General features: G+C 40.5%; 1 protein-coding gene across 1 annotated transcript in view; it reads left to right on the forward strand.

The window, feature by feature from the left end:
- The first annotated feature begins 839 nt into the window (after positions 1–839).
- musk (muscle, skeletal, receptor tyrosine kinase) overlaps positions 840–27928 on the forward strand; it is a 34743-nt gene continuing 7654 nt past the window's right edge. Inside the window, exons 1-14 of the mRNA XM_084384023.1 lie at positions 840–1060; positions 7287–7413; positions 8101–8252; positions 8394–8521; positions 8748–8889; positions 9301–9425; positions 13882–14041; positions 15835–15994; positions 16079–16272; positions 19004–19027; positions 19185–19273; positions 24261–24435; positions 25128–25317; positions 25405–25596. Of these exons, the coding sequence (XP_084240149.1) occupies positions 970–1060; positions 7287–7413; positions 8101–8252; positions 8394–8521; positions 8748–8889; positions 9301–9425; positions 13882–14041; positions 15835–15994; positions 16079–16272; positions 19004–19027; positions 19185–19273; positions 24261–24435; positions 25128–25317; positions 25405–25596 (1949 nt within the window). The 5' untranslated portion in view covers positions 840–969. The remainder of the gene's footprint in view (positions 1061–7286; positions 7414–8100; positions 8253–8393; positions 8522–8747; positions 8890–9300; positions 9426–13881; positions 14042–15834; positions 15995–16078; positions 16273–19003; positions 19028–19184; positions 19274–24260; positions 24436–25127; positions 25318–25404; positions 25597–27928) is intronic.

A 27928-nucleotide genomic window follows, 5' to 3' on the forward strand; every position in this document is an offset into this window, starting at 1 on the left:
AGGACATACAGCCTGGCAGGCAACAGGTGGACACAAAGGCGGCCTCCTGGACTCTGTGTGCGTCAATATGTCACAGTAAATACATGTTAAGTAGCCAGTCCTGATATGCCTGTGTGTTCATTGGTTTGTACAGTAATATTCTGTGTACGGATGTATTGTTAATGTTGTTTATCTGCATATTAGACTGCATGTAGATGGTTAAAGAAGACAGAGATGCAAACTAAACTGATACTCTATATTGTGACCTAATGTCCTGACACTGCTCTTTCTGAAAATAGAAAGTCTTCTAATCTAGTAACTTCTTCTGTCGCCTTTTTTATGGGTGATGTGACTCTTCTCTGCGGCTTCAATGTTTGTTTATCCCACTTGTGTCCTATGTAGGGTTAAGTTCTGAACTACAATATGTTACAACATGTACAAAGTTGAATACAAACAGGATTGGGAGCTATTTTACAAAAAATTAAATGAAATGTTAATTTGTATTCTATTAAATATACAGTGATGTTTGCTGTTTTTGTGTTTTGATTTCTGTGTCTTTCGTAGCTTCACTGGCACAAATGTGACATATTTCAACCAACACAGCACCTCAGAGCAGGACCTTGAACGCAGCTTGTTCTGTGGTTCGATGAATAAACAGTGGACTGACGCTGTTGTTGATTACCGTCAATGAGCACTGAAGCCGGTGGAGCTTTGAGTGTGGCTCCAAAGACCTGAGTGACTGTACATGAGGACAGCTAGCAGCTGCCACTGTCCATCAAAACACACACTCTCTCTCCCTCACACACAAACACACACACACACACACACACACTGTGACTTAGCACAGAGCTCATGGCTGTCCCTGGCTGTGACACACGCAGACGCACACAGTGAAGAAACACAGTGAGCGAACCAACACAAACGTCTCCTTACCTGCCATGGGAATCTAACCACCAGCTTGTACTGTACCTGTCACAAAGCCTCATCAAGATGGATCAGTCTAGAGCCAGGATGAACATGGTGGGAACCGTTTCAGTGTTTCTGCTAGTTCTGGTCACCTCAAGTGTTGGGATGCAGAGAGGTACGTGTAGTTTACTTGCTATGTTCGGAGTGTGTTTTGTTTTGTTTTTTAGCACAAGTTGTCAAAAGTCTCTCAAACACATTCAGAAATTGAATATATAAAACCAGTGTGAATTCTTTGGACCTTACTAAATCCATAGAAGTGTTAAATATGTCCTGTGTTTCATAAGATATTATAATATACTACATAATAACAACAATCATTAGAAGACATAAACAGAACGTACAAAAAACAGATGAAGGAAAAAGGGCAAGACTAAACAACATGGCCCTAAACTGACACCATACATTGTACATAATGTGTGCATGTGTGAGAAAAAATTAGTTCAGAAGTCCAAAGACCAATGGCGTAAACTATATATATGAAAAGGAAATATCATGGAGCGCATCCTTTGCTTTTTACCCTCTGTAAAGACTTCTCCTAAAGAGAATGCAGTTGGAGTTTCCAGACGTATGTAGCGCTGAGATCACCTGTTTTCCACCACATCCTGCAGGGAAAACGAGAAGGTGTTTATAGGCCTACATAGTGTAAATGTGACTAAATCTATATCCTTCCTATAGTTCTGACATATCCTTTCTGCAGGGTGTTGTAAATGTGGTTAGGAACCGACTCTAGAATAAAATAAATGAACTTTATCCTCCATCTGAAGCAGGAGAATTGTCTTTAGTCTCAGCCAGGAAATTATAGATACAAACATGTCCACAAGGTTAAAACACAGAAATGTAGACTCAGAATTTTAATATTTACAATATTAATGAGATAATAATACAAACTCAGAAATATTCTTTTCTTTTTTAAGCTGTTCTAAGAGGAAAATAAAGTCCCAGAACACTGTTTGAAGCTAGAGAGGTGGCAGGGTCCGCCACATATAAACAAAGTAAAACAGTGTGTTGTCCTTTAAGGTCAGTCTGTTTAAGCATAAAAATCAGTCAATGAAGATCTTTCTCTTCTGATTAAAATTTCTTCCCCAAAACCCCAAAACTGTGCACCTTTAAAAGGCTGCATCTGCTTTATCTTTTTGAATTTCTAATCAACCAAACTTCTGTATAATTCCCCTCTAGCACAGCCATGCTGTGAGCCTACAAGATTGGAAAGTGAACATGGTTGTATGTTATGATTAACTCCTCTTGTATTTTGCACTTGCCATATGAAAGTGTTGGTAACGATAAGAAAAACCCGTTCAGAAAAAAAATAAATCAAAAATGGACATCAGGAGGGGCTCACTGCAGCTAGTTCAGCTGTGGCCTCGGGACTTCAGGACATGTGAGATGGGTACCATATCAAATGCTGGCACTGTTTTACAGTCACATGCACAGGCTTGCAGAGCAGACCATTGACATACAATACATGTTTTATAAGCACAGATATACAGTGCATGTTGCAGACCGGCTCGGTAAGACAGGTGGTGATGCTGTCACATTCTGCCAAGGGAGATATGGTAGCTAGGTGGGGTTGACACGGGGTTGGGCTCGGCTTGGCAGACGACCTGTGCTTCGTGTAATATGACAGTGATTAGAAGGCTGAAAGAAATATGGATGGCATCTTTCCTGTTGGTCCAAATCACTGAAGGCATCCTGTCAGCAATAACTTGTGGATATGAGTGAGAAGAATGATTTAGATGTCAATAATCTTATCAGGGGATGGAAATTCCATCATAAACATTTTAGCAATGAAGATGTTATAGTACGGCAAGATGTTATTTGAGCCATTGGAATTCTTTCTATGGCCACCGCACTGAAATCCATCATCAAGTAATTCATTTCTACATCCACAGCATCCTCAGATGTGTGTTACTTAGTCTGCAGCAGTTTTTAAGCTTGGACGATGGCGTGTTAGCTTTAACTTCTGGGAAAACATCAGATGATACATGAGAGAGTAAGGACGGAAGAAATGTGACTGTCACTAAACTATAAAACACGACCTCGTCCATGAACACTTCTGCCTGAGTCTCGTCAGATTGATTTTCATCTGCAATGGTGGTTGTTAATTAATAATAAAAACAACTCCCATCATTCCACATTTCTCACACCTTTTGTTTTGCAGATCCAATATTCCACTTGCAGTGTAGTGTGACATATATCCTCCTTACTGACTGCACGTTCTTCTCTCTGATTTGATTTAAATCTCTTATCCAGCTATGACGTCGGAGCTTTACTGCTCGCTTTCACAAGATAGTGTCCCTCAGTCACTTTCTCTTTTGGCAGCTCTTCCAAGCACAGGGTGTGTTCAGAGCCGTAGGGACCTAATGTTAGTGTGTGGCTAGCTAACATCGCTAATGGTTATCTATCTATCTGAATGATCAAAACTGTTAAAAACACTATGTACAAAAACAAATGGTAAACTATTGATAATATATACAAAGTGAACTGTGAAAAGGGAAGTATTTTAACTAAGTTATGGACGAAAAGGCAATGAGATGATTATATATGTACAGTATACTGTATAGTTGGCACTGGAAGCAATACACATACTGTGCGTTTAAATGCAGAAATGTACTTTGTAAGTTTTGTGAGATTGAAATTAAATGAGACAACACAACATAAACAAGGTTTGGCTTTTGAAGATCAAGTTTAATCGCCCGTGACTTGATTGAGCAAAGTTTAACAATCTGTGACCGCAAATAAACAATAAGCAACTGTTAGTTGACAAGTGTTGACAAAAGTGTTATTGTTATATCATTATTATTGGCTCTTCGTTGTGGTATATGAGGTGTGGGTCTGTTGTGCAAAGCCGAGATGGATGTCCAAAAGGCGTCACTGTCATTAATTCGCCGAGCAGAGCTGGTTTTTATGAGCTGGCTTGGATTTATGTTGAAATGATTGTGAGCCAGTAAATACAATGGATGTTTATTATTAATGTGTAATGAAATGTAATAAAATCATCAAAATAATGTGAATAAATAGCACTTTTGACATAATGACGACTATGTGTTGTGTTGCAGAGATATTTACTGAAGTTAGCATGCTAACCAGCTAGCCATGAGCTGGCCTGGTCGGAAGCTCCTGTGCTAGCCGTGTAAACATTAACACTCCCCAAATCCCTGAGCTCCTTGTCCGAGCCGCTAGCTGCACTGTTACCTGAGCTAACTAGCTACATTTAGCAGCAGTTGGCAGTTACTCTGCTGATATGCTGCCCCCTGTTTGAATCTGACAGGTGGCCAATTTATACATATTGCACCTTTAATGTTAAATATTTTCTACCAGGAACAGTTTTAACCACTTATGTATTTAATGGCAGCATAATGAGTTAAAGAGGGTGTTTTTATTGCTGCTCAGCACGTCTGTGTGAACCGAACATCTTCAAACAACGGAAGACTCCCTTTGCCGACATCTGATCCCCTGACATGCCACGAGTACAATACCATTTTGTATTTGCTCTTTGTTTGACCACACTGAATGTATCAAGCAGAAGAACTTGTATCTGGTTTGCATGAAAGAGTCGGAGAGAAGAGAGGATTCAACTCAAAGTACGGAAAAAACCTAGAGGATAAACTCCAAATCAAAGCAAACACCAAAGTAACCAAAGGATGTTATAAGTTACAGGCCCTGAAGTAGGCCACTGTTCTGGGAAAGAACTTGAGTTGAATAAGATCTAATGGATGCTGGAGGAAACAATAAAACACAGAAAAGATGCGATTAAGACAGAGTGAGAAAGATTCATTCAGTGGTCCAAAACAACATAAACAAGAAAGACATAAAATGTGCTATATATGCTCTGGATTGGACACACACCAAGAGTGATAATGTGAGGCACTTGTGTGGATTAAGAAGATTTTTCTAATATATACAGTAGAGGCCAGATGTGACTCTCTGACAACAGCACTGTATCACTTCTGCTGGCCAAGCAGCATTTCATAACAAGGACCTCTCGCAGGGTCAAAACCACTGAGGCTCTCTTTTGCTCTAAATAATGAGTCATGTGGTTAAACAAGAGGCACAGCGAAGCCTTCTCTCTTCAGATGTTATCCATCTGTTCAGACATAACACTGGCAAAAGTATGAGTAACATGGTGAAGAAAAAAGACACATTCAGCAGCAAAACCACTCAAGAACCAACTGTCTATTGACACTATACAAATACATTTAACAATACTATCAAATTCATGTATTTGAAAGTTTCTAAGGGGAAGTACTTTCTGACTTTTGGTGAACTCTGATAGCCATGATGGCAACAACATCAGCAAAATTTACAGTGTCACGTTTTGAAAAAGTGTTTGATGAAACATGACTAAGAGTCTCCAGTCCAAACTAGCAGCACCGTGAATTGGATGTGCAAAACCGGCTATGTGTAATAAGATGTCGGGACAATTTTCAGCCATGTTTGTGGTGATGAAAAATGATCTCACTCCATCCTAACCAAGTGTTTTTCATGCCTAAACCTAACCAGACCATAAGCACAGCGTTGTCATACATAAAACTGAAAATCGGACATAACGAAGTGTAAAGTTTCAATATAATTGTGGATTGTTGAAATGTACTGTACATTGGCAGCATTTATTTTGGTAATTGGGTTGCTGTGAGTGTACCGTAGACACAGCGGTGCTTTGAGAAAAATGCTAATGCTCAATTACAGCTGAGGCTTGTAGAGATGTTATAATAGCTTTGCAAGTATTTGGTAAATAAATCAAAATGTTGGATGGGGTTATCAAGTTTATCCTTAGGGAGGAAACATTTTGTCCTTAGTTGTTGAGACATTTCACAAAAAAAACCGCACAAACATGAGCATTCACCAACGTCATCAGTGTCCATGATTGTCAAATAATTGAATAGATATTTCAGTCAAGTGGTGGACAGACAGACCAGTGTTGCCATCCATAGAGTCCTGCTGCTACCGTGCTAAAAATACGATTTTAGACTGCATACATGACATGACTTAATAAAGCAGGTACTGCTGAGATATTTAACCTTGCTCTGACCTTGGCTAAAATTGCAACCCAGTGTTTAAAACCCAGGTTTAACCTCTTGTCAGGGTTTGATTCACAGTAGCCTTCTTTCCATGAGTCAAACAGCAGCAGTGACCTGGGGCCGGGGGTTGTGGGCTGCTATTGTGAAATCTTTGTTTCTCAAGAGACAAACAAGCATAATGTCCTTCAAACTCTGTCCTTTCAAACCATCCTCTGCTCTTTCCTTCTCTCCTCTCCTCTGTTTTCCATTCTGCCTCTTCCTCTCCTCAGTTCAGAAAAAGTTTAAAGCAACCTTAAAGTCTCTGATCTGAATCCACGTATAAACACTGGCTGCCTCACTCCTGTGCTACCGCTATCTTCTTCCATCGCTTTTCCCTTTCAACATGTCTTTGTGTTTGTTTTTACTCCCCCGTTCATTTCTTCCACCTCAACATATTCACCCTGAGTAAAACATAAATAAATATCAGACTGCATTACTAAAACTGAGCTGCATTCCCTTTTACTCTTGTCCCACTCGTCTGAAAGTGAACCGCCTTTCTCCTACAACTCCCTTTCACCATCTAAACTTTGCTCACATCTTTACTCTAGATTCACCTGGTTTATATCATGGAAAAAACAGGTGGTTCTAATAATTTGTATATTCAGCATACACAGAACTGGCGATTTACCTGCTTTCATTTTAACAAAGACCATCTGGTGAAACAAGATAGTGGAGAACAGTGTGTGCACTGGGGACGGAGTCTGTCCTTGAACCTTAAATTAAAATGTCCTCGCTGCAACTTCGCATCCAGTTCAAGTCTTTGTCGTTCCGTCTCTGTTCCGTCTAATCCTTTTCTTTTTTTCCCCTCTTTCACAATACTTTATATAAAGTTGCAAAATCCCAAATTGCTTCAGATGTAATCGCATGAACACAGTCCCCTCAAAGTCACCCTTCTTCTGCTCGACTGAGGTCAGAGCTGCAACAAACCACAGAACCTCTTATCTGGTCCCATTGGTCAACAGTCATAGCTGGACGCTGAGTGACTCAAACAGATGACTCTGTCTCAAGCAGGAATGCCAAGAATGTCAGATCATTCGGCTGAGAAGATGCAGCTGTTTACACTTCCCTGTGATGCATTATTACGAAACAATATGAACAATTTTCACCCTTATCTCCCAGAACTTTTACATTAGCAATCACATTTCGCAGCTAATTCCTTCCTTCCCTCGATCAGATCTATTATGATGTTAATGTTCTGTCTGACCATTTTTCCAAATACTGTAATGGATGTCTTGTTTTGTAATGAATGTCTTCATGATTTTTCCCTATGTGCACCGCCTGCAGCGCCTCGTATCATCACCTTATTAGAGACAGTGGATGTACTGCTGGATCACAACGCCACCTTCATCTGTGAGGTGGAGTCCCGTCCCCCCGCTGAAATCACTTGGACCAAGAACAACCACCAAATAATGTGAGTTTACACCTATTTAGGCAACCATGCTTCAAATGGTTACATATATATATATTATGGCCAATGCATTTTCACACTAAGGTATGTCACACTTTCACAAGATTTTCAAAATTTCTGGGGTGTACTGTATTTTTTTAGTTTTATGTTGATGATGTTTGAGTTTCTTTAGCTAGTATTTCCTTCTTGGTCTCCTCGGCCATAGTGGCAGCTTTAAAACATGTCAGTGCTAGATGCTAAGCTTTAGGCTAACCTTAAAATGTGTAAATAGCTGCTACATTTTTTTCATCACAAGACTGGTTATGGTACAGTAATGAAACGTCAGTAACAATAGCTGCTACGTATGGCCTTACAAGGCTAACATGGCAAAATTGATTTGATTCCTGTAACATTAGCTCTAATTCAAGCCATCAACAAGGCTACAAAATGACAAAAAGTCTTTAACATTAGCTCTGATTTTGGCCAGCAGCAAGCTAACTTATTAGACATTTTTTAAAAAATTGGCAAAATTTCTAGGCTAACATTAGCTCGTAAGTTTGGTCATCATAATGCTACAAATCTCAAATACAAATAGTGCCAAATGCAAAACATTGTCTAAAGCTCTTAATATTTCAAGACAATTAACAAGTTGGTAAATAAAAGTCCATCAGTTGCTTCTGCTCACAATCACTCTTCTTTGCTCACCACCAGGTACTATGACCCCCGGTACATTACCAGAGAGCAGGGACAGATGTTAATCATCCCTCACGTCAGAGACTTAGACAATGGAGAGTACTGCTGCATTGCCAGTAACGGCATCGGAGAGCCAGCCAAGAGCTGCGGAGCGTTGCAGCTAAAGATGAGTATGTCTGCTTTCTGTCTAAGGTTGTCTTGATCTTGAGTCCAGATAATTTTTTTTCTTTTAAATTGCAGTTGGAACAATTCCATTAAGAACAAAACACTCACAGACTAAACCTGTCCTGTCTCTCTTGTTTTGCCATCAGAGCCACAAATCAAACGCCATCCCACCAATGTGACCCTGCTGGTAGAATCCAAGGCAGTGCTGCCCTGTGTTACCCTCGGCAACCCCAAACCAGATGTCACCTGGCTCAAGGATGATGAGCTTATCAAAGTATTTGCTTTTTTTTTTCTTTAACTTTAATTTACAACTACAGGAAGTTGTTTTTCTGTCTGACAAGGACTGGGAATGGGTGCAGACTACAGAAAACATCCAGACTGTGTATTAATTATTACAAAATAGCCCAAATGCCCTTGCTTTTGTCTTGGTTTTTAAAACTAACGACTTTGCCTTTCAATCAAAGAAGAAAAGGAAATAACAAATCAGTTTATCTTCCCAGATCACTGACCGTGTTACCATTCTTGACTATGGTGCACTGAAGATCCATAACATACAGAAGGAGGATGCCGGCCAGTATCGCTGTGTGGCCAGGAATAGCTTTGGTTTGGCCTTTTCAAAGCCTGTCACCATAGAGGTACAGGGTATGTATTTAAACTTGGTTTCACTTTCTATGCTTAGTATATCCTGTATACTTAAAAAACTGTCATTCAGTACAGTGGAATATAATTTTTCAGTTGCAGCATATGTGTTCATGTGTCGAAACTGCGTGACTGCATGTGGGTGTGTGTTGACGTGTATTTGTGACATTGTGGGGACATAAATCTGTTACACAGTCACATTGTGGGGACACGCTGTCCTTATGGGGACAAAAACGTCTCCGTTATGTAAATCATTCGTTTTTAAGGTGAAGACTTGGTTTAAGGCTAGGTTTAGGTTAAAGTTAGGGTTAGGTAAGTAGTGGTTATAGTAAGTTTCCATGAAATGAATGTGCTGTAAGTCTAAGTAATGCATCCAAAAGTGATGGGAAAACGACTGTGTATGTGTGTGTTCAGCTCCAGCACGAATCCTGAGGGTTCCCAAGGAGAAGAGGGTGGCGTATGGCGGCCAGATTTCATTGGAGTGTAACGCCACTGGAAATCCAATCCCCACCATCACCTGGCTGGAAAATGGGAATACTGTGAGTGCTGAGGCTCGGTGTGTGTTTGTGTGTGTGAAAACAAGTTTGGGGGTTTGGTGAGTTTCTAAATGGTCCTTGACTGAAGCTGATTGGGTTAAATTCATTGTAAATGTGCCCCTGTCAAGGTCAAAAAGTGTCTAAACCGCATGTAACGAGAAACTAAAGCTCACAACAACATTTTTGCAATCAAAAACCAACGTTTAAACATTGTTTATGATGATAGCTCCATGCATCCATCCATCCACGTCCAGGCTCTGACCCTTCGGCTTCTCATAAATGCTTGTGATCTCTCCAGGAATATTCTTGTCTCCTTCACAGTGGTGGAGTTTGGCTCAAATGTCACTCCAACACGGCCAGCAATAGAGAAAATGTATCGCATGGCTGACATTTCAACACATTGTCAGCCGCAGAGCTTTACATATTAGGAAAGCTGTGACAATAACAGAGCAGATAAGGAGGAAGGCCAACATGCATTACAGAAACACTTATATGAAGGTTTATTTATAAAAAGTCTTCGTCTTTGTATAGATCTGAGATTAAACGATATCGTAGCGCACAAAAGAATACAATTGTGCTAACCAGTATATTTAGTAGACAAACTGCTAATACCTGTAACCTGCACATTAGCATTGTCTGCTTAAATTAGCAGTAAACAGCTGACCTTGCTGGTTGACTAATCCAAAGAACAGACAGAAGGCTAAACACAGACCAATTTCATGTGTAAATACTGACTGGCATACGTTCTTTATGCTGTTCATGTGGCTTGATAAACAAATCAATTAAGATCTTAATGCAGAATTAGTTCACAATAATATAAGTTGTGCGCGTGAGCAAGGGCAACAAAGGAAACTGGGACACGAGGAACACAAATCCACACACATACAGTATACTGTAATGCAAACATACAAGAAATTACCCAACTAAACCCTCGCTGTCCGTCTCCCTGACATACATACACAGACTTAACGCAGCGCTCAGAGATTGGCTGTGGGATCAGCGGTATAAACAGCAAAGGAATTCCCATTATAGTGACAAGGGATTGAAGAGATTGCCTTCAATTTAGCCAATGATACACAGTGTTATCAGCTGCAATTGGCTTGTCTTTTTAAGGGAGCATGCACAAAGCCTCTAACTGCTGACTGTGATCCAGAGACTAGATTGTGCAACAGCCCAGTCACATAATGGGCCTGCTCATCTTATTTGGATATATAGCTGTTGTAGAGGCCAGATGTATATTATAGAGGGAGATAAAGGTAACTTTTAATAGATTTTGTGACCCAGAATGTCAAGTAATCATTTGTTATAAGTCTAATATCTAATGAGTATGTTCTAATATGTGAGTCATTGCAATGGTTTGGTTTTATTACCCTCACAACCACATGCAAAGGTTTTTAGGACAGCAGAAGACATTGTTCAAGATTCATATCAAATGCATTTTCGTTCTTATTGAAAATGACCCTTGGACAGCATATTCTCCTCTTCCTGTAGATTGTGTTCATGAGAAAAGTTCACAAATAAGCCTAAGAAAGAACAACGCTCTTGTTAGATTTTAGTTCATGTATTGAATTTAAAATCTTAAAAGTCAATTCCTTTTAAGATTAAATTCCTTTTAGGATAACTTTTGTTTTGGATTTTCATAGTGAGGAGTAATCTCCCCCTCTACCTCCGCAACCTCATATGTATTTTTGTGCTTTCAATGTAAAACAATCGCCTTAGACATTGAAACAGTAAGGCTAAGTAGTTGTGATTCATTTTTATGTCAAAATGTCACATTGACGAGTTTAAATGTCAGTTAGCAGTCACACAGTTAGCAGCACTTAGCAGATACTCTGGTGATATGCTGCCCCTCTTTGTTGGGAGTATGCATTCAACAAGTGGTCAATATTTAAAAACTTCTCCATTAAAGGTGCAATTTATGAGAAGTTGCCACCTCTCAAAGGTAACTGCAAAAAATTGGGGGCATCATATCACCACAGTACCCTCTATCTGCTGCTAATTGTAGCTGCTGTTAGCTCAGTTAGCTGTGCAACTAGCGGGCTAGGTGAGCTTGGAGTGGTATTACATGATGGGACGGGCCGCGGCTAGCTGGTAAGCACGCTAACTTCTTTATAGCTACATATCACTGCAACCCAATCATCTTTGACATGATGTCAAAACTGCTTTTTCGAATGTTTAAGACGGAAATTGTTTCATAATTCACCTTGAAGAATATCTACAATTGATTTGGAATTTTAACTATTGAAAAGCTAATTATTGATTGTCTACAATTTCTCTTACTGCTGCAGATTAAATGTTAAAAGGAATTGCCATTTTAACTGATCCTGGTAGAAACCTGCAAAAAATTATACCTCATATAACCTAACTGGCTACTTAACTGTTTTATAAGATGTGCTTTTTTCAAATCATGAACAAGACCACCTTAAGAGTATTAAGCAGGACGTTTATTCAAACAGGCAGCAGACATTTTTTATGCGTGCCACTGCGGGCAGACATACACCACATAATGTCTGGGTATTTAATAGTCTTGGGTGCTAGCTACAATGTGATTACAGGCCCATAATGCCTGTAAATACTATGCGTGTGTGAGTGTGTGTGTGCCGATTAAAATGACTGTGTGAGCTGCTTTTGCTGGCAGCTTGTTAAGGTCATTAATTTCAGCGGGGCTGGATCGAGCTCGTCCTAAAAACAGGCGGTGTCAGACACAACTTCAAATATAGACACGTCGCACATCAGCACGTTGACTCGGGCGCTCACACACCCGCTGCAGACTCTCACATATATCACTTATAGATGTGAGTGTGAATACAGGAACTAAAAACAACAAATACATTTAATATGGCGACATCAGCCTTGTGTGAATACCAGGGAATATTTAAATCCACTAAATCATCACAAGTGGTTATATTACACAGTGTATGTGCTCCTATCAGCTCAACACCCATGAGACTGTTTATTTAGAGCATATGAATATTTTACACATTAAATCTTGAGACAACATTTTTTAAATGTTATTATGGAACTTTCCCCTTTTTGCTGACAACTCAATTTTGCGCAAACATCTGGTGAGGAGGTGGATGAAATGGACCGTTGCTCCACTTGATCTCAAAAAGAAAAGCTCAGCTCTGTTGCTCTAAGTCGAGCACACAATCTTCCTGATCCATGAATGCTGCCTGATAAAAGAGGACAACAGCAACTTATTTTGAGATGTTTCACCAAATTCTCTGCCGGTTACCTGGTTACCTAGCTTCAGCTACGGGTCCCAACAATAAACACTTCAGGGGTCTGTTTTCAGTTATGCTACCTCAGTTATGCTTCCTCCATGGAATTATTTACGCAATTTAAAGGGTCATACTCTGTGTTATCTTCTGAGTAATTTGGGAGATTAAGGGCTTGATGGTACATGTTTCTATGGTGGTCTTAAATGAAGGAGGCATCATTTTGACCTGGTAAGGCAACATGGTTACGGTGAAGTTTGTTTTTTAAAAAGCGCATATCATTTTTATATGAACACCTGGTCACATGATGTGTGGCTTTTCTGTGGTACCACTCTGATTTGATGTTGCACAAGTTCTTCTATCAGTCTCAGCACTTGTTTCCAGTGGTAGCAGGCTCCTGTTTTCATCAGAAAAGCTCATATCCGAATGGCTACAGCAGACGCCATGTATCCGCTAAGTTGCTGGTCCAACTCCAGATGGAGATCTTTGTTGCATGTCATACCTCACTTCTTCACCTCACACTGTTAATTAAAGGTGTAAAAATGAGCCATGAATATACTGAGCTCTGAAAAACCCACTGTAGACTACCTTCCCAGCACCAAATGACAGAACTTAGCAGCTAGCTAGTGAACACAGTGGAGCGTTTAGCAGCTAAAGAGCATACTTAGAACATATTTGCCTTATGAGTCTGTGAGAATAAAACCAGAGCTAAAAAGATAGCAAATATTCTTATATTACTTAAACTTACTTAAATAGTCTTGTTTCCATTGGGCATGTCTCTGTGACCCCATGTGTGCGATGTGGCGATAACACATATTATAAGTGCAGCAAGCGAGTAGGCTATGTAGTTAAATGGTTTCTTAATGGTAAATATTTCTAACTTCTGCACAGGTTGTTCTATTCTGAAAATTGAGTGCATGCTCTATGCCCTTCCTGTGTCCGACTTCCTGCCTGGCTTGATCTTTGTGTGTATTCTCCACGTAGCAGAATGAACAGCTCTAGGTGTTTTTAATTGCTTCCTTTCCTATTTCCTCACACATTTGCCATAATAACAGCAGATAAGAGATAATATAGTATGTCGAGGTTGGGTCTTAAGGTTGTTCTGCTGCCCCCAAGTGGACAAAAACAAGTCTGTCTATCTTTAATGAAAGGAGGCATCATTTTCATGTTTAAGGAAATATTTGTAAGTGTCATTTGTTCTTGCATGATGACATATTTCTGCTCTTTTTCTTTTCTCTCAGATCTCAGGTGCATCGGTCGAAGAGACTTTGACGGGAGAGGTGATCCTGTCCGTTCTTAAAGTCACGGTGAACAAGCCGGCTCTGTACACATGTCTGGCCTCCAACAGACACAGTGCCGGAGCCAACACTGTCAAGGCGACCGCCAGAGTCACTGTCGCAGGTACACTTGACACTAAATTTTTGCACATTACAAAATGACCAATAGATACTTGTAGCTCTTCGGTCTGTGTGTGTTAGGAGGCTGTTACCGTTCCGTCTCGAGTTATGTTAGCTGCCACTGAGTTGTGCTTTCTGTGGCTTCAGCTGTCTGTTGCCCTCCCATTTGGTCGATACCTCAGCCACACACCCCATGACCACAGTCACCTAAAACAACACACACACACACCCTCCCTGACCACACACACTGACCCTCCACCTGGTTGTCCCTCAGTATCCTCACAGATAGCTATGAATCGGTGAGAGAAGCACCATGGTCGCTTTTCTCTTCCTACTGAGGCTGATTTTTGTCTTTTTTACCTCGGTCATCTGTCTGCCTCCTCTCTTCTCTTCTGTCCTCCTGCTTCTGCGTCTCCAACCATCGTCTTCTGGATATTGCCACTTCCCTGTAGAGTGGAGGTAAGAGAAATGCTTTATATGCTATCTTTCATGAGACAATATGCATTTTTGCTCCATCAAAGAACCTCCAATGCCAAAAGAGAGCTTGCTTCTCTGTCACCCATATGGTGTGTGTTGAGTTTGAACTTTCCTGAACTGCAACACAACCCCAGTCACTACATCTGGACTATGTCACTGCAAAGAAAGAGATGGAGAGAGGGGGAGAAAGGTAGGGGAAAGAGAAAACGGTTGCCTTGGGATGCCTGGTGAGAATGGGGGAAAGAGAGCGGATTTCAGGTCATAGATGGACAAAAGTATCAGGCTCGATGGTTAGATCTTACATGATCTGCCAACTCGTGACCACATCTGGACCGTTATATTTATAGGATGCAGAAGCAGCAGAGAGAGTGAGAAAGTGAAAAGGAGGAGGACATGGTGGGATGACGGGGTTGAAAGATTTACAGTCAGCGTTGAGTCTGATGGTTTGACTTGAGCTCTTCTGAAGCACCAATCTCCCCGAGAGGCGACATCTGGAGTTTGTAAGTGCTGCAGTGCACAGACAGGCAGAGAGAAACCCAGAGCGGAGTGAGGGATGTCAGACAGACGGGCAGAGAGAAAGATCATTAATGTGAGGCCGAAAGAACAGAAAAGAAAGAGAGAAATGTTGGAAGACGAACAGACGTAAGAGCTGAAAAAACAAGCAGTCAGACAGAGTGGGAAACGTGTTGGATTATGTATGTGTGTACGACAGATCGAGACTCTAGAGGCAGCAAAGAAGTCCGACAGGCAAACAGGCATGTCATTTCAGATGAACCTAATACTACTTGTGTCATGATCAGCATCTGGATGAGTAATGTGAGTTTATACAAGTACAGTAGATCATATCGTCTTAGTTATTTTGGTGCAAACCCCTCCACAAAGGTTCACTAAGCCAAAGCAGTAAAGGACTGATTGCTGTAGGGATCCATAGTCACCATCTCTTTCTCACTGTATTTCTTTATTTTTGTAAAATACACATCCTAAGAACAACTGGATCCAGGCCAGTAGTTAACTTTCTTCCCCGTGTTTGGAGAAGTACCTACTGTAATCTGACATTTCAACTTCTATGGGGATAAACTCTTCCATTAAAAGCAGAGTACAAGTTTAGCCCAAGCAGCCAAATAGGGCTGCAACTGACGATTAATCTGTCATTTATTTTCTCAATTAATCGAACTGCAACCAAAGGCTTGTATTCATATGCGTCTTCTTCCCGCAGACTCTACAAAGGCGTTGCAGGCTACTGCAGCGCGTACCGTGGAGATGAGTGCCGCAATATCCTGCGAGACGACTTGCTGGTTTTCTTTAACTCCTCCCTCTCAGACCCCGAGGACATGCAGGAGTACCTGGTCCATAGCTGGTGGACGGAGCTGGAAGGACTCAGCATGCTGTGTAGCCCTGCATTACGCTCGCTGCTCTGCCACTCATCCTTCCCCGACTGCAACCCATCAGGTTCAGGACCGGCACCTAAACCTGTCTGCAGGTAGCTCACGGGTCCCCAGAATTAACAAGGTAGTGAATCGTTTTATGACAGATGAATGGCTAAATGTTTTTTTCTTTACAACAGAGAGCACTGCCTGGCAGTGAAGGAGCTGTACTGCCATAAGGAGTGGTTGCTACTGGAGGGCAGCAGTTCAGTCCAGCCTGGTCTCTTCAGCTCTGTCCCCGGGTCCCACAGTCCCACTTCACTGCTGCCAAACTGTCAGGCCTTACCAAGTCTTGGCGCAGACCCTGACGCTTGTACACATGTGCCTTTTGTAGGTAAGATACTCCAAAGTGAAGTCAAAAGTCAAGAACCATTCTTCACTGAAGTAGAAGTAAATAAAAGTAAGTAAGTTAGGACATTTCTCCTGGCCATTTCAGTGCAAAGCTAATTGAACCTCACTTCAAATTAACATAATCCAAAGACTATTAAACTTAAAGGTAGAATCAGTAGGATTTGTCCGAGCGTTCGTAAACGCACCGGAAAGACAGTTGATTGCTGGGTCTCAGTCCCAGGCAGACCCAGAATAGTTTCAGAACATTTACTTTATTATTATTTTGAATAATTTATTACACACTCAAAACACTCTTAAACACACTGTAAGGACGCTTAAGCAAATTATGACCAAGACCCATCAACTGGATTAACTATACCCTCTACATAGAAAAGTGCTTTTATGGATACTGTACGTACCGCTACAAAATTGAGAGCTTGATGTGGTCCTGGATGTTCCTTCACCTTCACCTGTATTCAAGCATATTTTATAGCTATACAAGTGGTGTTTAATATAATAAGTGAAATGATCATGAATGTGGTTGAACGTCTTTAAGAAAACAATCTATTGTATTTTAATACTTGCTAACCTTTTTCTATTGTACTTTAAAGTATGGATATGGCTTGAATAAATACTGTTAAATAGACTCACCTGATGTGGGCTGTGTGTTCCTGGCCTGTGTGTAACTGGTCCCTGGATTACTACTACTGGTTGTCCCTTCTCCTGCAGCTGTATTTAAACACAGAGTTCATCCATGCTGTTTGTTACACAATTGCATTTGGTCATTTCTATCATCGTATCACATAGTTGCATTGTACATATACATTTTATATGACCATGTAACTTGTAGTAGATACTACCACCACTACTATCATTACTATTAGGCTGTTAAAAGGAGAAATAATACTACTGATTACAATTAGTAGTGTTAATGTGATTATAAAAGTTATAATTGCTAATAATAATACTAAACAATAACAAAAACAGCAACAATAGTACTAGTTGTACTTACCTGAAGGATCAGGTGTCCTTTCTCCAGCAGGTGCCGGCCTCTGCAAATATTGCCTGAGTGTATCTGGCCAATAAAAAAACAAAAAACAAACATATATTATATATTAATATATATACATATATATTAGTATATTCTTGGAGGGGAACTTTACAGAAGTGTGAACAAACACCACTATCACCAAAATGGTTACACCAGATACTGGTCTTATGACATTCACATCTAATGTAGGTTAACAGTGAAGTTATGTTTGCTATGCTGTAATACGTAGCAAGCTAGCAAAGTAGCAGTCGCTAGCTAGCTATAGCTTAGTGACAGCAATGAAACGTCGGTGATGCACAATACTACATTTATTTCGTTTGACACTTTAATGGCTGAGAAGAGAAGACTTACCTCTACACTTGGCTTTCTTTTCATCTTCTTCCTTTCTCTGTTTACGACCCTGTGCGCCGGAGGGTTTAGACCGCTTCATCTTCGGACGCAACGTAGCAGGACACGCATGCGCGTGAGCTGGCCCCCCCCCCCCCCCAATGACCGACGATAATCATCAATTCAATCTAATAATCAGATTGACAAGTAAACGTGTGGCTGAGGGGGCGCCCTAGGATGATCATGTTTAATAAACATAATTCTATGATTAATGGGTAAGGGCGACACTGGAGGGCGGTTGCGCCCCCAGCACATTTGTTGCCCTAGGCAACCGCCTAGTTCGCCTATAGCAATCGCCGGCCCTGGTCCCAGGACGTCAAGTACGACAGATTATGTTGAAATAAACAGGTAGTCAGTTACTGAACACAACCTACGTGGCAACTTCAAAATAAAACACTGAAACTTCACTAAAAAAAATATACGTAGCCACACAAATGTAGTTTCTTTGAGTTTTGTTTTTCTCTTCAAACATCTCAATACATTTTCAGTAGTGGTTAAATGCATTGTGCATATTCAGTATGTACTGTTGGTGATGACCCTAACAGTACCAACAGCTACAAAAACTTCCAGCACAGACTACAGGTGTACTGTGTGTATTTTACAGCATGTAGAATGATGTTTCATACATGTAATGTATGTTATGTGTTGCTGCTGTTTAAGGCCACATGGAGCACTTTGTTTTTGTAATACAAAGTGGAGCAGAAACCCCATGAGGCGGACACACTTTAATGAGTCAACAGAGCATTGGTTATTATCATGCAAGAAAGTTTCCTCATTTTAAAATTGGCATATTTTGAAGATGTAATCACAAATGTAATCAAGTAATTCTTGACAATTTAACTATAATCTAATTGCACTATTTTTCCAAATAGTACTTTTCTACCAACCTGACAGCTGACACTATGCAGTGCTGAACATAGAAATGCATCTTGTTCCTAGAATCTGCTGAATCTAAGATTTGTTGAATCTGTCCTGCAGAAACAGTTTGAGCCCGGCATAATAGCAGAGAGGAAATGGAGCGTTATGTAAAAGAAAAGCAGGAGTTGGCAGCGTGTACTTCTTCATATGCTCAGGGCCAAATAAAGCCTGGCCTGCTAGACTGATACTGATGAGGTCATTAAGAGGGTCTAATAGCTGAGCCAAAACATACAGCTGTAGGTGTGTGTGTGTGGTGTATGGTTTAAAAAGTGTCCGGGCATAGTTTGTGTATGTTGCGTAAAATGATCTTAAGTATTCAGATTACTTAATAGCTGTGTTTCCTCTAAATTGTTTTTAATGTATTTTTTCTACATTTCAGACATCAAGACAGATCAAATCACAAGTGAGTGTGCACACACAGTTCAACACACATGCATCAAAACTACATCTCACACAAAATAAATTAATAATGAATTCAATAGAAATAATTGAATAATTGTATAATAATAATAATAATGATAATATATTAATCCTGTATCCATTCTGTCTGTTATCAACAGCAACATGTTACAATGAAAGAGGCCGTTTCTACCAAGGCAGCATGAATATGACGAGGTCTGGGATCCCGTGTCAGTCATGGAGCCAACAGGTATTGTGGTTTTTTTGTGTAGAATATATACATTTACGAAAATGACCACATGTAAAGAGGGTTGGGGAGAAATGTGAAATTCCAGAAAGACAGAAATTTTAACAGAATTTATCAAAATAACTGCGAAATTAAGAAATGTTTCTTTTGTCAATTACAATAACTGTAAAATAAAGATTGAAAAAGTAGAAAAAATAGGAGGAAGTTGCTGAACAGCTGTTGAAAGCAAAGCCAACAACACAACTAATGCCTGTGTTTATAAATGTCTCCCTTTTCTAGTAAATTACTGAAGTGTGACTGATATTTTGTGCGTGGATGTTCAGTTTTATATCAAACATTCCTGACCTCTAACCAAAAACAGAAACACACACACACACACACACACACACACACACACACACTCCCTGTGGCCCAAAAGCCTCTTTATGTTTTTATTGCTTTGCTCAGTGAGAGGGTCTGTTAGGGTGAACTGTTACTACTCTCCTGTGCAGTGTGTGTGTGTGTGTGTGTGTGTCTGCCAGGTCAGCAGAGAGGGAGGGGCTCATCGTGTCACATCCTGCCTCTGGAAGCAATTAGTTTTCACACGCATACGCTGCGCAGACTCACACATACACACTCTAACATGTTACACTTGCTCACACACAGAGACGTGTGTTAAATTGAGAGAACGATTCAAAACGTTTTGTTTGTTTCGTTCTCTCGCCGTCCATTCTCTCTTTTTCTCTCCACACAGTGTTGGCCCACACTTTTAGTTCAAATATAATTAGCGTTTTTCTCCCTCACCCACGCCCCAAACCATGTGCACATCAGAGCACACAGTTTGAAAAATATGACGACTACATATTGTGTCTGACTTGCAAAAATGTGCACACTTGTAAACACTTTGGTTTGGTTTGGTTTCCCACACTGGGAGGACTGCGAACTCGTGACTTCTTCAAAAACACACAACATGATTTACTGCCCCCACTGGTTGACACTGGCCAGAGCTGCTGGCGTGGATGTGTTTGTGAGAACGCACATGTTTGCAGAGTGCATGTGTGTTTTTATGAATATTTTGGCAGCACTACAGCACAGGTGCAGATTGTTTTGATCCAGAATGTAGACAGCAATCTCAAAATATCATAGCGTACTCAAGAACAGTGCAATAGGCAGTAAGAGCGCTACTCTGTATAGATGTATGATGGTGGTTTCTTGTTATACCTTTCCAAAAGCCAAAAACACAAGAGTAAGTGTGTAAAGAATGGTTAACTCTGTGTTTGTCTGCTGCTAAGCTGTGAACGTTAGCGTGTCTGGCTAGCTAGCTACCTAACATTGGGTGGTTGTCTGCACTGAGGTAGGCTACAAGCTTTAGCATATCTAGCTAACTACCTAGAGCAGTAACCTAACCTAGCTCATGGCATTTAATTCTGTGCCATTTTGTGGGGTCATGTTTAAAAATATTCACTTTGTAGCTAGTCCTATAGCAGAGTGTAAGGCTCTATTAGCATGATATTATCCGTGTAGCTATCGACTGTATATTTAAGACCCCTTCGCTGGATTCTCATTTCAAAAACAAGTTAAGTCCACCAAAGACAGTATTTTCAACCAATTTAAGATGCTAACGTTAGCTTTGCGGGTAGATTTGTAAATCCAATCTCACACTCTAGGCCTAGGCTACACTAAAATGAGTAACGTAAAGCAAAGTATAGCTAGAGCATGCTCTTCAAAATTAACAAATGGGTCACTTGGGTCACTTTGTAGCACAAGATAATGTTTGATTGTTCACATCAATACAAGCCAGTAATGCCATGTTTAGCCGAAGGTTTCTCCATTTATCGGTAACATTAGCCTACAACTCACTCCAAGCAAACTAGCTAAATATGTCTCCTCGACTTATGTTACTAAAAAAGGCAAAATTATTATTTACATGATGGAAATGAGAAGCCTCCTGAAATCGAGGACCCATTGTGGAAAAAATTACTACGAATTTTGAGTGATAAATCAGCCGAGTGAGAATGGAATGGTTGTTTTTGTACACCTTAAACAGAAGCTTAATTTGGAATTAAATACTGATATAATATAATGTGATAATGTTAATTTAAACCCATAAGCATCCTTGTATATACAGTATACTGTACAGTATGTTATATAGCGCTGCTGATTGGCTCAGGGTGCTGTTGCCCTTGAAGGGGTGCCGTGCTGTCAGGGAGTTTTGGTCCATATGAAGGTCAGGATTTAAAGTTAAAGGCAATGAGATTGTATCGTGTGCTGCTTCCAGGAAGAGACTGGAATTTTGTGATATAATGTGCTGGCCAAACATAAGTTAAGAGGAAGGCAGTTAAAGGCAATGGGATCATGTTGATGATTATGCTTAAGTTCCTAACCAGCATCTAAGCTTTCATTTCCTTTCATAAGTACTGTATAAAAAAAAATAAAAAAAAAGATTGGGATTGCCAACTTTTGACTTCAGCTTGCAGAGAGATTTGTTCCTGGGGTGGGTTGATATTTAACAGGCCTTGACTGCAACAAAGCATGGTCAGAGATGGGTAGATTAGTACTGTTAGTTGGCAAAATAAAGTACTCAAGTAGAAGTAAAGTCATCAAAATAACTACTTGAGTTAGAGTGTAAAGTGTTCACTGATAAAATGACTTAAGTAATGAGTATTTTAAGAAAAACATTACTGTCTTTTCTTGAAAGTATCGGGGCTATATCGGAGGAAACCAAAACAAAATGTTTGAAATGTTGGCTTCATAGAAACATCTTTGAAATGAATTCCACCAACTTCCATCTTAATGCCAAGATCACTGATACATGCTGATGTGTATAATAAGTGACGGTGGATTTACGGTTGAAGGTACACTGTAGCTTTCACTTTCCTACCTGGTCCATTAGAGTAACGGGAGGAGCAGCTGTTCCTAATCTTTTGAACAGTCGGTGGTGTTTCTTTGCATCCCACAACACGAGATTATTCATCGCCGGGTCGTTCCAAAGTCATAGTTTACCTTTTATGCATCAGATAGCAGATGTCTTTAAGTAAATGTTTTTAACAGTCGGTATAAAACATTCTGCACATATGAGTCCTTTAGGAAATGAGCACCAAACTCTAATGTTCCACATGTCATACGTTCCCCTCTGTAGTAAAATCACATTTATGTTCAGCACATACTCACATATGTGTGTCATCGGGTTACAAGCACACATTTCTTGTGCATGGAGTGAGTCGTGTCCTTTTTTTATTGCTGAGTCATGCAGAAATACTGCAGCCAAACTTTGAATAAGTGTTTTGACTGTTGTGAACACTAGTAATGAATTAAACATGTTTGGTGAGTCAGCTCCTGCATGTCATAATAATACAGTAAATGTAATTAATGAAGTGACCACCAATTATTACTTAATAAGAAGTACTGACTTCAATCATTCTTATATTTACACTTATGCATCTTGAGTCACTGTTAGGATATTATTCATCATCAGTTTAATATCACAGCTACTATGATGCAATACGTATTGGTTAAAATATCCCACTGAAAAAATACCAACCCCTCCCTTCAGGCCTCCCTCCCGTAGCTCTGGCCAGCAGGATGATGCGTTAGCAGCTAGTTTGCTACGTTTAACCATCTCTCTTAGCTTTTTTAGTCTAATAAATATTCCGCAGTCCGAAAAAGCCTACCCTTCACTGCCATTGGTGTGTGTTTTGTACTGCTGTGTGCTTTGTGCTAACGTTAGCCACCGAAGGAGGTTGTTGCTGCTCTTTTATTTGGCTCAAAGGAAGGCTGCCTAGTGCTACTGAGGTAGATGGCTGCTGACATTATATTAATGAATGTAAACAGCGGACATGGCTATTGTTAGTACTCACCATTGTCAAGCTACCATAGTATCGGAAGTTTTGGCTGCACTTTTCTGTGCCACTGGCTCGCTAATAGCTTTAGCAATATATACATATTGTTGTAGGGCCACAACAATGTCTTCAGGAAGGAGGTTGGTGCATGTTTAGATGTATAGAGTTTTGGACCCTGGAGACTACTGTCCACATCCCATCTCCTCTAAACAGTTAATGTTGGGTTTGTTTCACCATGACCAGAGTCTTTCCTTAACTTAAACCAAGTGGTTTTAGTTGACCAAGAGTTTTTTGGATTGTGGGCTGTTCTGACAGCACCGATATACAATATCACATCCCTAACAGGTGTGTGGGATCAGCAAATGCACTTTGGATCATTTCAGGTAGCAATGACAAATTACCCATCTTGTCGTTTAGGTATGATGGCTTGTTGTTGTAAGCGTTCATGGCATCAGTGGGAAATCAACTCTGTGAGCACTTTACTTCACACTTTCAGCTCCGGCAGCACATGTGTTGAACCCAGTCTTCTCAGCTCATGACTTCACATCTCTTGGGATAGGTTGGACCACTGCTATTTTGATGACTAAAGCCCACGACACATGAAGATACCAGATGTTCAGTGTTTGAGTTGGCACTTGAGATTGCAGAAACAACCGTGCAACCCCCAGTGTCCCTCACTGTAGTACATTTTACACCATCTGCGGCTATTAAACTGTAACTTTACCTTCGACCTTAAACGGGGTCTTTAAAATGTGTTAAATGATTTGAAAAGCCATCTTGGTTTTGTTTTTGATGAAGTGTCTGACATTTCCTTGAAAAGTCTGTCCATCCACATCTGCTTGCGACAGCTTTTGAACGTTTGAGTAATGAAAATACAGCAAGAAATGTATTGATCAGACTTTACTGATCCCTTAAGACAAGTGTGTTTCCTGAGACTCCTGAGGGTCAGCAACAGAACAGAACAGATGATGCTTTACTCAAAAACACTTCTGGATGCACAGGCTGGATCCAAGATTAACAAGAAGTTAAATGCTCCTTTCTAAAATGCCACAAAGAGAACTCAACCTTTCTTGTTCCCATCATTGCTTGTTCTATGGTGTAAACATTTGTTAAGAACAGGTCAATGTCCTTGTTGATTTTCTTTCTCTGCATGGTTCTGGCTTGTCCCATAGGTTCCCCACCAGCACCGCCTCTCTGTGGATGTGATTCCAGAGCTGAAGAACTCAAACAACCACTGTAGGAACCCCGGAGGAATCAGCGACAGGCCCTGGTGTTACACCTCGAATCCCAACATACGCTGGGAGTACTGCACCGTGCCGATGTGTGGGGAGACAAGCATTTTGTCAGGTATTGCCTTCTGCTGTCTCCTGTCCCTTTTTCTTCCAATTCCTGGCTCTCTTCCTAGAAAATCCACCCGTCAAAGAGAATTTATAGGATGCTATTTCACCAGTTAGCAGCTAACATGCGACTACAGATTAGACAACTAGCTGCAGTCAAGGCATTACCTGTAGACACCTTACCTTCATAAAGTTTTAGTACATTTGTGATGCTATATTGGACATTATTTCAGTAATACCAACATTAAACATAACAGAGTAAATTGGAAAGATTATGGACAATCTGATATAAATGGGCCGTTTGGATTTAGTGCAGTTATGGATGGATAGAGATACTTCTGTGAACTTACACCTCTCAACAAAGCATTGTTATCTCTGACACCCCTTGAACTTTTGGTCAATATTAGCAATATCATTTATCTTGTGTTTCTGCATGATTAATTGTAGAACATAATTTAAGGTGCAATATGTACGAATTTGAGTAAAAAAAAAAACATTTAAAAAAATTAACTCAAATTTGCAACAGAATGTGAAGAAATAACAGTTTTGACGTTTGACATCTATTTATTGTGTTAATATTGTGATAATAGAAAACATGCTTGGTTCGAGTGAGACTTTCTACTATTAATTACTATTATTTTTCATTTACTGTAAACTATAAGGACTCATCGCCTTTATTTGAACTGTCTCTGTGTCCATCAGTCCAATCAAATCCAGAGTCACCAGGCACTCATCAAAACTCTCGTCTCCCACCCACGATCACGGTGTCGTCTCCAGCTTACTCCATGTCCGTCATCGTCATCATCCTGGCGGCACTTGCAGCTTCGGTCTTCCTCACCATCACCATCCTCGCCTGCCGCAGACGCAGGAAGCAGTGGAGAAACCGGAAGAGGTGAGATACATTACAGACACGATGCACAGTTCTTTCTTTACCTGTGTGTCCAACTTTCTATCCCTCTCTCCCTCTTACTCTCTGCAGAGCGATGGAGACCCCGACGCTGAGCGCTCTTCCATCAGAGCTCCTGCTGGATCGACTCCACCCCAACCCCATGTACCAGCGGGTTCCCCTGCTGCTGAACTCAAAGCTGCTGGCCCTGGAGTATCCCCGAAATAATATCCAATATGTTAGAGATATTGGAGAGGGAGCCTTCGGACGGGTTTTCCAAGCCAGGTGAGAGGGGAGGAGATGGTAATTGATATATGTAACTGTATATCTATCGAAGTGGGCAATAAGATGAAAGAAAAAGATTGGAAAACGAAAGGAGAGAGAAGGAGAGGCTGAAAAGTCTTCCACGTCAAACTGGAGACAAAAGAGGGTTATTTTTTGCAGTATTAAATTACTCAGACTAATATTTAATATTGCCATGTCATCATCATAATCGCTGCCAGGGGCTAACATGATGATGTGGATAATTCTCAGGCAGAGGAAGAGGTCAGACAGGATTCAGCGAAGAGAAGGGGGGTAGAGTGACTGCACAAGGCCACTGGTCATTCTGAGAACTGCTGCGTCATTCACAAAGTCACAAGGAGAGCCGCCACAGGTGTCACTTTACCTCCACACTGACCCTGTTCACAGCAAGACACCAAGGTCTCAGACTAATCCCTGTAACCAGGCTAAATACCAGACATGGGTCATACAGTAGTTGCATTTCTAAAATATCATAAATCTAAGTACTTGGTTATAAAACACGAGCAAAAACACCCAAATCTATCCAAAGTATGTCGTTTTCATCCAACCACAACAATACATTAATAACACAAGAATTCACGGCATCTGAAATGATAAAAAGTAGAGATTAATTTTCAATTTTCTGTTTTTTCAAACCTTGAGACTTGAGCATGATCAGACTTTATCTCCTCCTACGCAAGTCTCACAGCCCTCTCACCCCTGTAATGTTCCTGACCAGGAGGCAGCATCTGTCTGACATGACCACACTCACATTTTCACAAAGAAGAGCTTAAAGAATAAGCCTGGCTTATTGTTCGGAATCAAGCAAGTCAAAAGATCTTATATGTGTTCTGAAGAGCCACAGTCAAAGGTGGAATAGAAAGAGTTAAACACCTGTCAGAGCTGCTTACATCTCTCTGTTCTATAGTGTGCTGGGTTAGTCTTGGAAGCAGACACATCTGCTGAACTCATTTGTTAAAAAAATATTTATTTAACCTTTCTTTTATCAGGACTATTCCCATTTGAGATTAAATAACTCCACTGTACTAATATTCATTCTGGCAGATGCGTCTGGCCATCTGGTTTTGTGTAAACCAATCACAACTGGTCATTTTATACTGGGTGGTTTTGACAGAATGACTGACAGAGCACTGTCACCAGTCAAGATCTGAAAAGTCCCCCGTTACAAAGTCCGCTGCTGTGATTGGTTGTAGGTCTGTCCAGGTCCGTCCAAGTGTCAAACTACGAAGTGCTGATCGAATATAAATCAAGATTCTGTTACAGATTTCCTGTCTCAATGTTTTAAGGAACATATTCTTAGTGTACTGTTTTTTTTTTCCTGCTTGAAAATGGACCAAGAACTGCCCCAACTTGCATGTGTCACTCAACACTATGTCACACATTTCACTGCTCTGATTGGTTGTGGGTAGGGTCCACGGGCATTTTGGTCTGCAATCGTTAATACTGCCCCTTAAAATCTAAAATTAATTTGAGGGGGACCAGACTAATATGCATTTGTGAACTATTTCAGGCTAGAACTGGATACTAGACTCCTGCAAAATTGCAACATACTGACAGACAGCACAAACTCACTTATTGGCATCAAGATTGAGGATTCTTACCCTCTGTCCATGTCGCACAGACATTACACAGAGCTTTAATGCCAATAGGTGCAGCACAGAGCATCAGTGGTACCTATCTACAGAGCATCAGTGATATCGGTGAGGTGAGGTGAGGTGCCTGTGTAGAGCCAAACAATACCCACCCTATTGCAGTCTGACAAGGTATTTAGGAGTATCTGCTGCCGTCCCACCAGACTACGGAGCAGCTTCTTTCCTCAGGCTGACACTCCTCGAATAATAGTTTTTTTTGTGTGTGTAGCATAAAAGAACACAGCTTCCATTTTGACAGAATGACAAATGACTGAACCTTGAACCACGGATAAATCAGGGTACAGAACATGTAACAGCACAGTCAGCAGTGTATTGTAGTAGTTGACAGCATTTTCACAGTAGCACCTGCATGTAACCAGGCAGATCTGAGATGTCCTTCAGGGCAGCTGCTAATCCTTTTAATGAAAACTGGAATGGTGCAGTACATGGACACCCCTGAGAACGTAATACACACACACACGCAAAAATATTTACTTCAGTTTTTACTGAATATCTGTAATCTTACATCATAGAACTAGATGACCAACCACTTCTTTAAACTTAACCCGATAAACAACGTCTTGGAAAAAAAAAACACAGATCAAAATGTTCTCACTATATAACCACATCCTGGCTATAAGAGTATAAAACTAAACATCTGACCTTACAGAGCAAGTGCAAGT

Source organism: Pagrus pagrus (assembly GCF_965226575.1).
Source record: "Pagrus pagrus genome assembly, chromosome: 19".
NCBI lineage: Eukaryota > Metazoa > Chordata > Actinopteri > Spariformes > Sparidae > Pagrus > Pagrus pagrus.